Below are 13,259 nucleotides of genomic sequence, written 5' to 3' on the forward strand. Positions count from 1 at the left end.
GGCAAAATACCGTCTCTACGAGTTTGCACTGAATTTTTAGTTACTATACTACCCACTACTATTGCGAAATATATCGTATCTTTTATCTGAAGTTAATCAATGTTTTTTTTTTTCAAAATATATCGAATTTTTGTATATCGAATCGTCACTCGTAATTGTACTCTCTTTCTTTTTTTTTCTTTCTTTTTTTCTCTCTTTTAACCTTTAAACAAATTCTTTCGTTTATTTCATGGGAATAACATGTCGTCAACGATTATTACAAAGAATGAAAATAATTCGAATGATTCGAGGAAAATTCATTCAAAGGTTCAATCAAAATTCGATACACTTGTTACGGAATTTCAATATTACGGGTAAATTAATGATGATATTTAATTATTTTTTTCTTTTTTTTTCTTATCAAATGTCACGAGAGAAATAATTGATGTTTATGATCGTTTATAATTAGTGCGGCTATTAGAAATTTGGCACCAGCCATGTCACGTGTAGAAGATAAAAGTAGAATCATTCCTTGGGTTGACAAACTCTTTGCTGCCGAATATCACGTAGAAATTTTACGTGATAAACGTAACAGGTAATAAAATTACCCCATTAAACTTTCTATAATTTATATTATTGAGTTATTAATTGGTTTTGAATCATTGGATTTCCTTAAGATATTTGTCATCGTTAACTATGAATATGTTGAACGACGAGTTGAGTGGCGTATTTGCCGATGATCCACCAATCGGTTCGCTCAAAGATTTATCTAACGAGACGGTAATCAAAGCTCCACCTGCCCAATGGGAATTGGACACAACTTGGAGCGAATACGTTGCATCATTGCCCGACGATTACGAAGAAGTTTGTTATTTTATTATTATATTCATTTATTTCAATTATTTAAATAATAATAATAATAATAATATTATTATTATTTTAGATACCGTGTAGTTTCCACGACGAGAATTCGTTTTGCGAACAGGATTCCTTTGAGATGGACGAACAAATGGATAATGTAAAAGAATTGTCTCATTGAAGTCTGACTATTCATCGATATTTACTACTTAAAAATAACAATTTTCCTATTATTTAGGAATTTTGGTTCTTACTTTATCAAATCAGACCATATGCAGCATCTATACCATCCCCCAATGCGAGAACCATAGTCACTGCTTGGATTCAAACACTTTGCCGATTGAGTTGCAACAAATGTAGCAAAATGAAGGGACTTAGGAACGATTACGCTTACGCCCTTTACGGGTAATTTTCATTGTTTTTTTTTGTTTCAGTTATTATCTATTTATTATCGTTTCATTTTCTACAATTCTTTATTATCATCATTCATTTGTAAACATTTGTCAAGATATGTGCGAGATTTGCGAATAGCCGGACCTTTTCAAGATTATCCGCCAATGAAATATCTCGATTCTTTACCAGAAGCAGCAAGGTAGGAAAAATGACCACTCGATTGATAGGTGAATAAAATAGAAGTATCCAAATATAATTGGATGATGTCAAATTATAGGCGAGCAGCGAAAAAGTATCCACTGACGTCACCATTTAATCAAGAAGCAGATTCCTTTATCATGGAACAACCGACTACCGAGGAAGGTGCATTTTGTTACATCGCTGTAACGGGTGACGTCGTTCAAACCAATGCCAAGTAATCGATCAAAAAAAAAAAAAAAAAACAAATAGAAAATAAAATGGAACAAACAAATAATAAAGAAAAAAAGAAAAAAAAAACTGTCGATTTCAATCATTTTTTTTGAAAACTTTCAATCCACAAGAATTGAAACAAACGAACGGATAGGATTGGATAGGATAGGATAGGATAGGATAGACTGGGTTCGTCGAAATCGGATCCCGCTTTATCCCGAAACATCGTCGGTGTTCACATCCTAAAACAATCACACGGCCGGCCGGCACGCCATTATACGGCCTTAACTTTGCCCACGCAGGAGTTGTACGCGGCCGTCGTTATGTATAGGGTGTACCGAAGGAAATAACCGTCATCTGTATTCGCGATAACATCGTAATTGAATGCGGTTGACGGGGATTTGGTGTACGACGAGCGACCACCACCACCACCACCACCACCATTACTAATACTGACACCCCCAATGCCATAACTGTTCCCTTTCTCGACACGTTCTCTTTCTTACTCACCTCTCCCCACCAAAAAACCTTCACCTCTTTCCATCTGTGTTCATCTCCTCTTTTCTTCTTCTTCTTCTACTCTTCTCTCTTTCGCATGACGCAAACCCTCAAACTATTACACATATACATACACACATTTGTGTAATCTCCCGTTTTTGAGTAGCAGACTTTCTCTTTCCCATGTTTCGACCTATCTCCCCATCCTTCTCTTACACACTCTCGTTTTCACCCCTTCCGCTCTTTATCGTTTGGAGCTTTTCCTCTTTACCACCACCACCACCACCACCACCACCATCAACACCACCCCCCTTCGTATCGCGAGGGTATTAATCATATCGAGGCGCGGAAAAAATCTACCTTCCATCCCTCTCGCTCTCTTTACGATGTCACCGATGGTATTTCGCGCGTGCGTAGACATGCGGAAAAGGGCTTCCGCTCGTATACGAAGATAGAAAATAATAGGGTCTAAAGGGAGCATCAAGTTTATGTATGGACAACGTCGTTACGTTATCAAATTATTTCTACTAAATTCTAACACCTTTTTTTGTTCTTTTAAAACTCTTTATTCGATTTATTGAAATTTTATACGAGATTTTCAAGAATAGATACGTTTTTTTTTTTTTTGAAATTAACCTTCTTCTTCATTTAACAAACTTTATTATTCTTCCTGTTCTTAAATAATCTAATTTATATATTTTTAAACATAATCAAATCCCTTTTTTTTCTTATTTATAGCCTTAAGAAGTGATATTGATTTTGTTAAACATTCTTTTCAACACACGTCACATACTTATATGTTAAATATGATAAATATATATATATATATATATATATATATATATATAATAAAACATTTACTTGACAGGTCGTTAAATTTGTATCGATTATTTTATTTAGCCAATGGTAAAGATAAATAATAAAAGAAAATAAAAATCTTGAGACAGTTTAAAAAAGGTTTAAGAAAAATGTCTGTTATATAAAGAATGAATTATTTCAAATATAATGTTTTAAGAGATCGAAGAGATAGAAATAGGAAAAACACGTAAGATAGATTATCAGTGATAAGTTTATCCTAGTCTCGTAGATATGGGTATCGGTTCTTGCATGTCGAATGCACACTGATGGGAAATACTTGTTTCTTCCTGGCGACTGTCACTACAACTGATTGGCGCATGACCGTCGGACTTTGCGTTCTATTAATGGTCATTTACCAACATTTCTCTTTCTCCTTCTACCCTCTTCTCCCCTCTTTTATAATCTCTCCCCCAAACTTTCGATGATACCCTTTTCGGCTTTTATCAACTTTCCGATAAAAGTCCTTTCCAGATTTATTGTTAACTCTGACCACATTACCCGTTGTGTGTCATAAACGTTTAACGTGTCGTTTAAATTGAATTCACACGACTGATTTTCTCCTATCGAGGTTCTTTGATTATTTAAAACCTGATTTGTGTTATCGAGTTTGCTTCAAATGTTCACAATCTCCTTTTTTTTTTTTTTTTTAAATATACAAATATCACAAAATAATCTTCGACAATGATTATATAATAAATAATTGGATTGATGATGATGATAATAATAATTATATTGCGAACAATTGTCGGATCAAAAAAAAACAAAGAAAAAAAGAAGATACGATATTTCTTTGGTCCTATCCAAAAGAAATTGCTGATAGCGTACAACAAAGGGATTCCCTACGATAGGACCAATAATACATCTCCGATTCTAGTGAAAAGGCTTACCCACAAATGACCATCGTTTGATTTTCTTTACATTGTCAGAGACTTATAACGTAAGTAAAGAAAAACAAGCTTGTGAAAGAGATATTACTTACGATTCGTTTTTTTTTTGTATCTGCACTTTAGGGCTTGTCAAATTGTCCGCAAACGTTTCTAATATATTACATTCAATTCACAAATGAATGAAACAATATATCATTGCAACATTATAATTATGATTATTTATGATTATTTTTCTTTAGATTTAACTCTACACCCGGTAGAGATTTTGCACGTTAACGAAGATACTTTGTGGTTGTTGTTAGAATCGGGGATTCGTAATGGTCCTGGCTCTGAACTCGAGGAGAGGACAATAATCGGGCATAAGCAGGGCATTAGGGTCGAGTTAGTTGCTTCCACGAAGTAGCAACAGCAACTACTCTCATATAATAGTCGGCAGGGTGTTCATTTAGTTTGCTTGTAACTATTCCTGCGGATACCTACTACCACTTTAAGCTCTCATACTCTTCTTCTTCCTCCTCCTTGAAACCTTTTCTTCTACATTCACCCTATCAACCCCGTTCCATTCCCATCCCATCCTGTGAAGAAGTTTCAAGTCACACGGACTCGTAGAAATGGGATGAGAAAGAGAAAGAGAAAACTGAACTGAGAATATTACCTTGGGGAATACAAGCTAACGTAGCAAACGATACGCATTAATGGAATCGAAGAATTGACTGGAAATGCGAGAGAAACTCCTTTGCATTGTCATTCGATTTTCTTGATTGTTATTATTGTATAAAAATAGTTTGTTGAAAAACGAAGGGGGGGATGGGGGTGGAGGAATATATAACGAAAAATAATGAAGAGATTTAAGAAATATTTGGAATGCGTAATTACGTAAGAAAGAAACAAAATTTAGTCACGCGTGAGAAAATCTAAACGATTGGGGTTGAGTCTTCTCAACGATTATCTCAAAGTAAACTCGTCTTCTAACAAGACATTGTTCCGAATTGCTTAGCAATTTTCCCTCGACGTTGGCCTTTTCCACCCTCTCGCCCATCCTCCTGGAAGCTTTCACTATCCACATGGAAACGGCAGTGTTGTAACATCCATTGGGAGAATTCAAACCCAGAAGCAGTTAACAATCCTTTGCTTCGGTGACGACGAGTCGTTAGCGACCAGAATACTAAAGTTAAAAAAAAAAGCACAAAAAAAAAAGTTAAAATAAAGTGAAGAGAAAAGTTATCACACGAAAACTATACTTGATAGTCCTATGTCTTAGTAAATCCAATCGTCTCTTGTAACACCCAATTACTTTTTCTTCTTCTTCTTCTTCTTCTTCCTCTTCTTCTTCTCTGAGTTTAGGATGAGGGTTGGAAACCTAAATGGATAAGAACAAACTACCACGAAACGAGCAGTCAATGGCTAATAAAAGTCGTAACATTCATTTGTACGAGCACCCGTTCAAAAGGAGGAAAAGTCGACCTTGCCAAAAAGATCAGATCGAATTCCGACGATTTCCAATTTGTGGTTTAACAAACGTCATAGTAATCATCGATAAGTTATATCCGATTTTACCAACACATTTCCGTGTATTTTAGAACAAAGGGATGGTAAGGAATGAACGGTTGACACAATAATACCACAAACCCCTTTTGTTTTTTTTTTTTTTTTTTTTTTAGAAAGAAAAGCTTTGTGTTCAAGTATATTAGACCTTTCGGTTTAAGCATTATCACCAACCGCGATAAAGTCTTTCTTTCTCTCTTATACTTACTGATAATGTATTCCAGCAAGCATCTCGAGAAAAATACAGATTAAAGCTCCTAAGCACGGATTTAACGCTTATTTATACTCCGCTAAGTACGGGCATTACTGCCGTATTACGATCTTAACGGTCGCTCCAACTTTTTCTTAACAGATCCACACCTCACCCTTCTTCTTCTTCTTCTTCTTCTCCCCCTTTTTTTCTTCTTTTCTTCTTCTCCTTCTCCTTCTCCTCCTTCTTCTCGAGATTGGTAGCAATGTGTTCTTTCACGTCCTTTTCGCGATTCGATTAATAGCGACTAAACGAAATCCTTGCAAGAAAATCGGGATATCATTTATTCTCTCCTTCCTACTTTTAACGTGGTAAAATTTATACAGGTAGTAGGTCTGTGTTAAGTATTTCGGTTGGTTGAGTATTTCGTTATATAAAGAACGAGACACTGCGAAAAGATTTTCCAGTCGACTATTTAAGAGTGAAAAAGAAGAAGAAGAAGAAGAAGAAAAAAAAAGCACGGTATATAGAATGGTGAGTGAGCGGAAAAAAGGGGGGTTTGAGGAAGAAGAGAAGAATGAGAAAGAGAGAGAGAGAGAGAGAGAGAGAGAGAGAAAGAGAGAAAGACTTTTACGATCGTCCATAGGGAACCCTCGAAAAAAAGGGCGCGATTTTTCACGGTTCTGTTGAGTAAGTTACTCCTTACTATTTTCTAACATCTTTTTTTTTTCTTCTCTTCTCTTCTCTTCTTTTTAGCCGTTCCACAGCTGCGTCGGAGTTTTAAGTATTTGATTACGACCTTAGCTCGTAAGAAGACCCATAACGCGTCTTAAAAGTCCTGCCAACCCTACTGACGTTGTTGACCAGTACATACGTGGAAAATTACCTGCGTGCGCAGTTTTCTCTTTACTCCCTTACGATACTTTCTTATTGCCCCGTTAATTTTAACGTTCGATACGTGCCACCGATTTCTTTAACTTTCCTTACATTCTCTCTCTCTCTTTCTTTTCATTACTCTAATCTTTATTATTCTTTCTATCTATGTATAATACCTGTTTTAAATCTAACGTTAAATTTATGTCTCAATTAAAGAAATAAAAAGAAAAACAACTTTGTGTCGTATTATGTTGGTCACATTTTAATGTCTATCAATCAACTCGTATTGTAAAATAACAATCATTACAGATTAATGTTTATAAATCGATAAGAAAATTTGGTATGCATGACGATACATTGATATCATACAAGTTAAACCGAAAATCGAGTCGCGAAAGCGTAATCGGTAAGATGATCGCCTATCTTACGACTCGATTGGTCGTCGTTAAAGGGAATGCCTTGACGCCACCCTTGGGACTAAGCGATAGAGACGTAACACGGCGCCACGCCACTTTGCTGCTACCCAATGAGCCTACTATGGCTCAGAGAGATAAAGATAGTTGCCGAATTAATATGAGGGAAGCGAAGTAAGCACCGAATATACCTTTCGTCCCTCAAGATTTACCAAACTTTCACGATTTCGATATATACCTATAATAATCGGTTAGCTTAAAGAAGCAGATTATGCGGCTTCTGATATTTAAGATAAAAGTTAATAAAAACTACTATCTAAAATAACTTCCTATCTATTGGTTGGATCAACCAGAGTGTTTATGAATATATATGTATGAAAATGTCGATTTTTTTTAAGGCACAGTTAGTTATGTGTAAAATTGAATGGATGTTTGTCTGAATTTTTTGATTCATCATCCAACCGTCAGTGATTTTAAAGTAGAACCAAAAAAAAAAAAAAGAAGAGTAAAAGAAAAGAATTTATAAATTTGAATGAAAGAGTTAGACTGTGTCCGAAGTATAATAATATAGGCCTCGAGGGTGATGATAGTGGACCGATGAAAGTGTTACTGCCACTGGCTGGCTGTCTGGTTGGTTGGTTGGTCTGGTTGCTATGTCAGGTCCGCGGAGTGAAGTAAAATGGACTTGAAGGGTTATAGCCAGGCATCCAGAGAGGCTTATGGTCCGATCGTCGCGCTGATAGAATCAGCGTTCTGCCCGGGTACAGCCATGCTTTTGCTCATAATCACTTTTAGATTAATTAAATTTTATGGTAGCTATCGGCGATAAACGTTAAATTTAACGGGGCCCGGTCCTGGCATTGGCCGCCCGTAACGGCTCGTACACGTTCGTTCATTCGCTCGCATTCGGCTCGTATTCGGCCCGATGTCGCATGTTCACCATCCTTCTTTTAACGTAACTCTGGCCAAAAGCTCTTGCTCGTTCTTCCTAAGTTTATTGGGAGTTAAACGATAACGCGTTATGTCGACGTTACGTCTAAAAGAAATTCACGATAGGAGGAGATTAAATTATTTGCGAAATTATCCCCAACAGCACGAACACAAGATTTGTATCCATGTATGTGTATATGTATATGTATACGTATATGTGCACGTATCTAAAAAGGAAAGAGAGAAAGAAAGGGGGCTGGAGGGGAAAAAATAATTACGTTTAAAAAAGAGCTCCAAGAAAAGTCCTCCTCGTCGATGTGCTTTCAAACCTCGATTCATTGGCCGCAAGTCAAATTTCTCTCTATCTCTCTCTTTGACTCGTTGACTTTTAACGAGGAGGAAGTGGAAATAAATAAATCCGCGAGCACCATTAACGTGATCGCGAATCGGATTCGTCTTCTTCGACGAGGGTGCGATAGGAGGAGAAAAGAATCAAAGTAGGGATAAAAAGTAGGGATAAAAAGAGAGAGAGAGAGAGAGAGAGAGAGAGAGAGGGAAGAAGTGAGGAGGTGGGTAAAATCTGGTGGAGGCGGTAATTAAATTAATTAGCCATCTCGAGGATGCAAGGATGTACCGACGTAGAAAGAAAAGAGAGAGAGAAAGAAAGAAAGAAAGAATAAAAGAAGGAAAGAAATAGAGAGAGAGAGAGAGAGAGAAAGAGCTCTGTCCTTTTCTTATCGAGGGACTTAATTATCAGAGAAGTCTTGGTCCCGTTCGCAGGCTCGTTCGCAGGTTCGTTTGCCCGCTCGCGACTCTTCATCCTCCCCTCCCCTATCCCCTCCTCTCTCCGTCGTTCGTCGTTCTCTTCCGGCTATTTATTAGGTTTTTACTTATGAACCTGACCGTGTAACAATCGTCCATGCTGGCCGATGATTCGATCGGGCACGGCCGGTTACCCCGATGGACGAAATTTTCTCAGCGCGGTTAGCCAGCCCCGGCGCTCCTCGCTTTCCGTGAAAGAAGCAAAGCACTCCGGGTAATTAGAAGCGGAATTATATTCTGCCGCGTCCTGTTTCAGTTTATAAACAAGGACTCTTAAATGAAGTTCTCCCGGGAAGTCCGGACGACGGCCTGCTTGCTTGCCTGCTTGCTTGCTTGCCTGCCTGCCTGCCGTTTTAATGCCCGGGCGTCGCGCGTTCGCGTGTTCCGCGAACCCTGAAAATCCGTTTCGTCTCTCGCTAATGATCTTTCTCTCTCTCTCTCTCTCTCTCTCTCTCTATTTCTCAATGCGTTAGGTTCTACCCTTTCCTGCGTGCGCAGGTATGTATGTGGTAATTGAGCGTGCGCGGTTGGATAAATATTTCCTCGATGAAAATAGGATACGTGTAGAGACTTATTTTTTATTTTTGCCAAATCATTTTAGTTGTATATTTAACGCGTAGAAGATAAAATCAAACTTTATCTAAACACTAAGCCGAAAATCAAAAGTATTTAGATTCATACCGGAGGACTCTCTTCCTTTCCGACGATATCCAAGGAAGAAAGTCAAATGAGAATGAGAGAGAGAGAGAGAGTATACGTTTTAGTTTTTAATGATTATTGCGTGCCGGCACGGCTCAGGTAGGCAAGGCAAGGCAAGGCAAGGCAAGCAGGCAGGCAGGCATTAGCAGTGCTCTCCCTTTCGCGCATTTGCATATCTTTCCAGCCGTTAGGAATTGCCTGCTGGCTGCTTTCGCCCGGTAGAGAGTAAGCCATACCCCACTGGCACGAACGCGCTCCAACTTTTAAGCCCTCCACCCTCACCTCTTCCCCACCTTCCTTCCTTCTATGGCTCATAGAAGAGTCGGGAGAGAGAGACAGCCTCTTCCACCCCCACGGCATCTCGCCACCGCAGCAACTGCGCTTGTAATTCCTCCCCTACCACCCTCCCTCCTCTGTTTCTTCCTTCCTTCCTTCCTTCCTTCCTTCCTCTTTTAATGGCACTCGGTTTTCGAGTGCTTTAATTAACGTTTTGTCAGGCGCTCCTTAATTAGTCTGCTTTTGAAAAAATCAGTCAGTGAGTCAGCTCGCTTCTCTCTCTCTCTCTCTCTCTTTCTCTCTATCTTTGTAACCTCCCCTCTCTTCTTCTCTTTTAAAAACACTCGGCGAAGACGAGCTTGATCTTTCTCTTTTTCCCTGTTTTTTTCTTCTTTTCTTTTCTTTGGCGTCGATCGCATGCTTCTTTTTTTTCTCCCCTCTTCCCATTCTTTTTCTCGGACTCTATTCGATAGAGTAAGTATGGATAATATTACTCTGCGGTTGAAGATCTATTTCTTTTATTGTCTTTATAACGATCAATATTTAACACTTACCGGTCGTCACCTTTGTAACACTTGGCATGCGATTATACTTTGTCGTCAAGTTACACGTGCAGCCGACATTTTTTCGTCAATTGCGCTGGAGTTTATTCAAAAAAAAATTATTAAATCATCGAACATTGATACATTGCGAGTTTAGGCGAACGTTGTTTTTCCTTGGTCAAATAGAAAAAAGAAATAAAAGTAAAAGAAAAGAAAAAATAGAGGGTGAGATGGTGGTCCTGGATCGCGCCAAAGTTCAAAGCACAGAAAGCTCTCAACAAAGTTGAACGGACAATACTTCGTCCTCTTCTTCGTGGTATCTATCTCTATTTCACTCTCCCTCTCTTTCTCTCTCTCTCTCTCTCTCTTATTCTCGAAGGGTTCTTGTATAGAGATGCTATCTGTATTTCATTAACATTATTCTCTGCGGTAGACTTGGCCCACCGCCGTACATAACGAGAGGGAGAGTAAAAGAGCTTTCTCCCTTAGATCGGGGGAGGCGGGGGAGAAGTTACAACGGCAACAATCCCACCTTCCAAACCCCGACCGACCCTCTACTCTACTCGTCTTCCATCACGTTCCATTCCCTATCCTTCTCAACCAAACCTTTTCTCCTTCTTTCACGCAAAAGATCTTGATCCTGCGCCCGAGCTATCGAGCGTGGAAAGAAGAACCAACTGCGTGGATTTTTCTCTCTTCTCTTCTACAGTGTTAATCCTCAACCTTATTTTATCGAGATAGTTTCTCATCGTTTTCTTTTGTTTTTTTTTTTTTTTTTTTTTTTTTAACCTTTCAAGATCTCTATATTAATGTATATAATAATTATTTTTGAATTGAGAACTTGCCTACTGTGTAATATGTTATGTATTATATGTTAATAAAACGTAAATTTATTTTTGAAAGTGTTCCCAATATAATATTAATAATTTTATAAAAAAAAACAACCCTCTAATTATCCTACACCTGATATTCTGCAGTCGTCTCTTTCTCTCAAAACTTAGTTTTTCGGAGGTTTCACTTATAACACGTGTGATCTGCTCACATGATATTTTTTTAAAATTATAAATAAATAATTCTATCGCGTAACTATAATAGTAAATAATTTACCATTGGGTATCGTTAAAAGTGAGTGTGTTTCGAATAAGTGAATATATTTTTGTGGATCTAACAAGAGTTATATGAAAGTGGTTTTTTTTTCGAAGTTTAGATGGTTCAATCCAGTATGTAATAAAAAAGAAAAAACAAAAGAAAAATGGTAGTAGGTACATATAAATATATATATATATACGAAACGGTCTATGGAATTCAATAGCACCGATATCTTTCTTTCTCGTTCTTTCCGTTTTTGTTACAGAGATATTATTCGGCAGTAAAATTTTATTTCCCTAGCATTTATTGGCGCCCCGGTAAAGCCGCCAGAACTTCACCGCCTACCGATGCACGGTAACCACGTATACGAGAGGAAAAGAGAGAAAGAGAGTACCGTCGTTATTTGATAACGACAAATTATTGTTACGAGAAAAAATGGTGCTAGAACGAAACCCTCTTCCCAGTTCTCTCTTTTCGAAAGGGTTGCACGCACCATATACGTTAGCATATATATGTGTTAGAGGAGTGAGTGGTATCGAGGGTGGTTGATAGTGGGGTGATCGGGCTGGAGAGAGTTAGAGAGAGAGAGAGAGAGAGAGAGAGAGAGAGAAAGCATGGCTTTGGGGTCTGAGCCTCGACAGGCTATCGGCCGACGTGTCCAAACGCTAATCTCTCGATATTTTAGCGGATTTATATTTTCAGCGTTGGCGGCATTGCCGGGGACGCGTGATTCCCCGAGATACCTGGACGGAAACGTCCACCGGGACACACATCATTTTCCTCCCTTTTAACCCCCACCCCACACCCCCTTCTTTTCGTCCAAAAAAAACCTGCCGTGCATATAACATTTTTTTTTTTTCGGTTGCCAACAATTTTTCTTCTACGCGGTGCTGGCCACGAACCTGAAAGAACCGATCGTTGCTGATCGCGATGATCTTGACAAATTTTTTACTCGGGCCATTTTCCAAAAAACCATCGGACCCACCACCCACCCACCCACCGCGAGAGTGACGACATTTATTACGAGTTTCGTCATGTTTGGAAAAAGTTGATGAACGAAACTAGCAGCAACATGAGAGATGCATTCTTCCGAGAGGGTACCCTGAGCACAAAGGTCATAGGCATCGTCGTCTCGAAACGTGCCTACCGGTGTTATCCAAGCTCTTCCACCGGTAATCCTGAATTATGGCGGATTATGTCGTCAATTTTAGTCGACGAGGTTCAGGTGCGGCAAACAGCACATTGGCAGCCGGAACGTTAGTCGCGTACGGAATTACGCATGGGGATGGGGGCTCCTCCACTTCCCATGGTTCGTAACATTAGCGTAACGGCTTGTATAATAACTTAGCACTGGTTAAATCCTATGGGTTGTTACTTAGCAACGTCGATAATGTTAATGTTTAAATGTATAGTAAGAGAGATAGTACGTATTGTGACGTGGTCAAAAATAATGAACATGTTGATTCAATATAGAAAGATTTAGATAAGAGAATCGTTGCGGGACGTCACAGTATTGTGAACACAGAGATAGAAAAAAAAATAGAATTAAGAAAAAGGAAAAAGAAAAAGAAAGTTAAACTGTTGTGGGATAGAAGAACCATGACGTAATTCTACTACTTCGGTCATAAAAAGAGGGAAGAGATCCTTTTTACATACTTCAGGCCACGCTTTCGGAAGTTCCGAGGCTGCTAACGAGATCTTAACTCGCGACAGTGCCATAAACGTCAGATACAGAAGTAGACGAGCTGGTGTCTCTCGCAGGGGTTGTTGGATAACAATGAGAGACAAACCTCTCTCGTCCTGCTAGGACAACTAAAGAGAATAAGAGAGATACTATATGTGAGTGTTAGTGCTTTTTGTATATGTGTTGAGAATACGAGTTAGGAGAATTCGATAGTGTGTTAGTTGGAGACTACAGTGTCCTCCTTCGTTATACCGGAACCACTGGCATGAGTATAGCTTACGAGAACGGAAGAAGGAAGGGCTAGAACCC

The 13,259-nt window shown here is 38.7% G+C and overlaps 1 protein-coding gene across 1 annotated transcript in view; it reads left to right on the forward strand.

Annotated features, from left to right (window-relative positions):
* Positions 1–2,977, forward strand: part of LOC107072910 (uncharacterized) — an 8,769-nt gene extending 5,792 nt beyond the window's left edge. Inside the window, exons 1-7 of the mRNA XM_015333225.2 lie at positions 1–353; positions 449–574; positions 657–843; positions 923–997; positions 1,076–1,242; positions 1,346–1,429; positions 1,508–2,977. The exon at positions 1–353 is cut by the window's left edge and continues 5,792 nt beyond it. Coding sequence (XP_015188711.1) covers positions 241–353; positions 449–574; positions 657–843; positions 923–997; positions 1,076–1,242; positions 1,346–1,429; positions 1,508–1,649 — 894 coding nt within the window. The 5' untranslated portion in view covers positions 1–240 and the 3' untranslated portion in view covers positions 1,650–2,977. The remainder of the gene's footprint in view (positions 354–448; positions 575–656; positions 844–922; positions 998–1,075; positions 1,243–1,345; positions 1,430–1,507) is intronic.
* Positions 2,978–13,259: the final 10,282 nt, after the last annotated feature.

Source organism: Polistes dominula, unplaced genomic scaffold, assembly GCF_049000335.1.
Source record: "Polistes dominula isolate Pdom_NZ unplaced genomic scaffold, Pdom_raw_medaka contig_11, whole genome shotgun sequence".
In the NCBI taxonomy this organism is placed as follows: domain Eukaryota; kingdom Metazoa; phylum Arthropoda; class Insecta; order Hymenoptera; family Vespidae; genus Polistes; species Polistes dominula.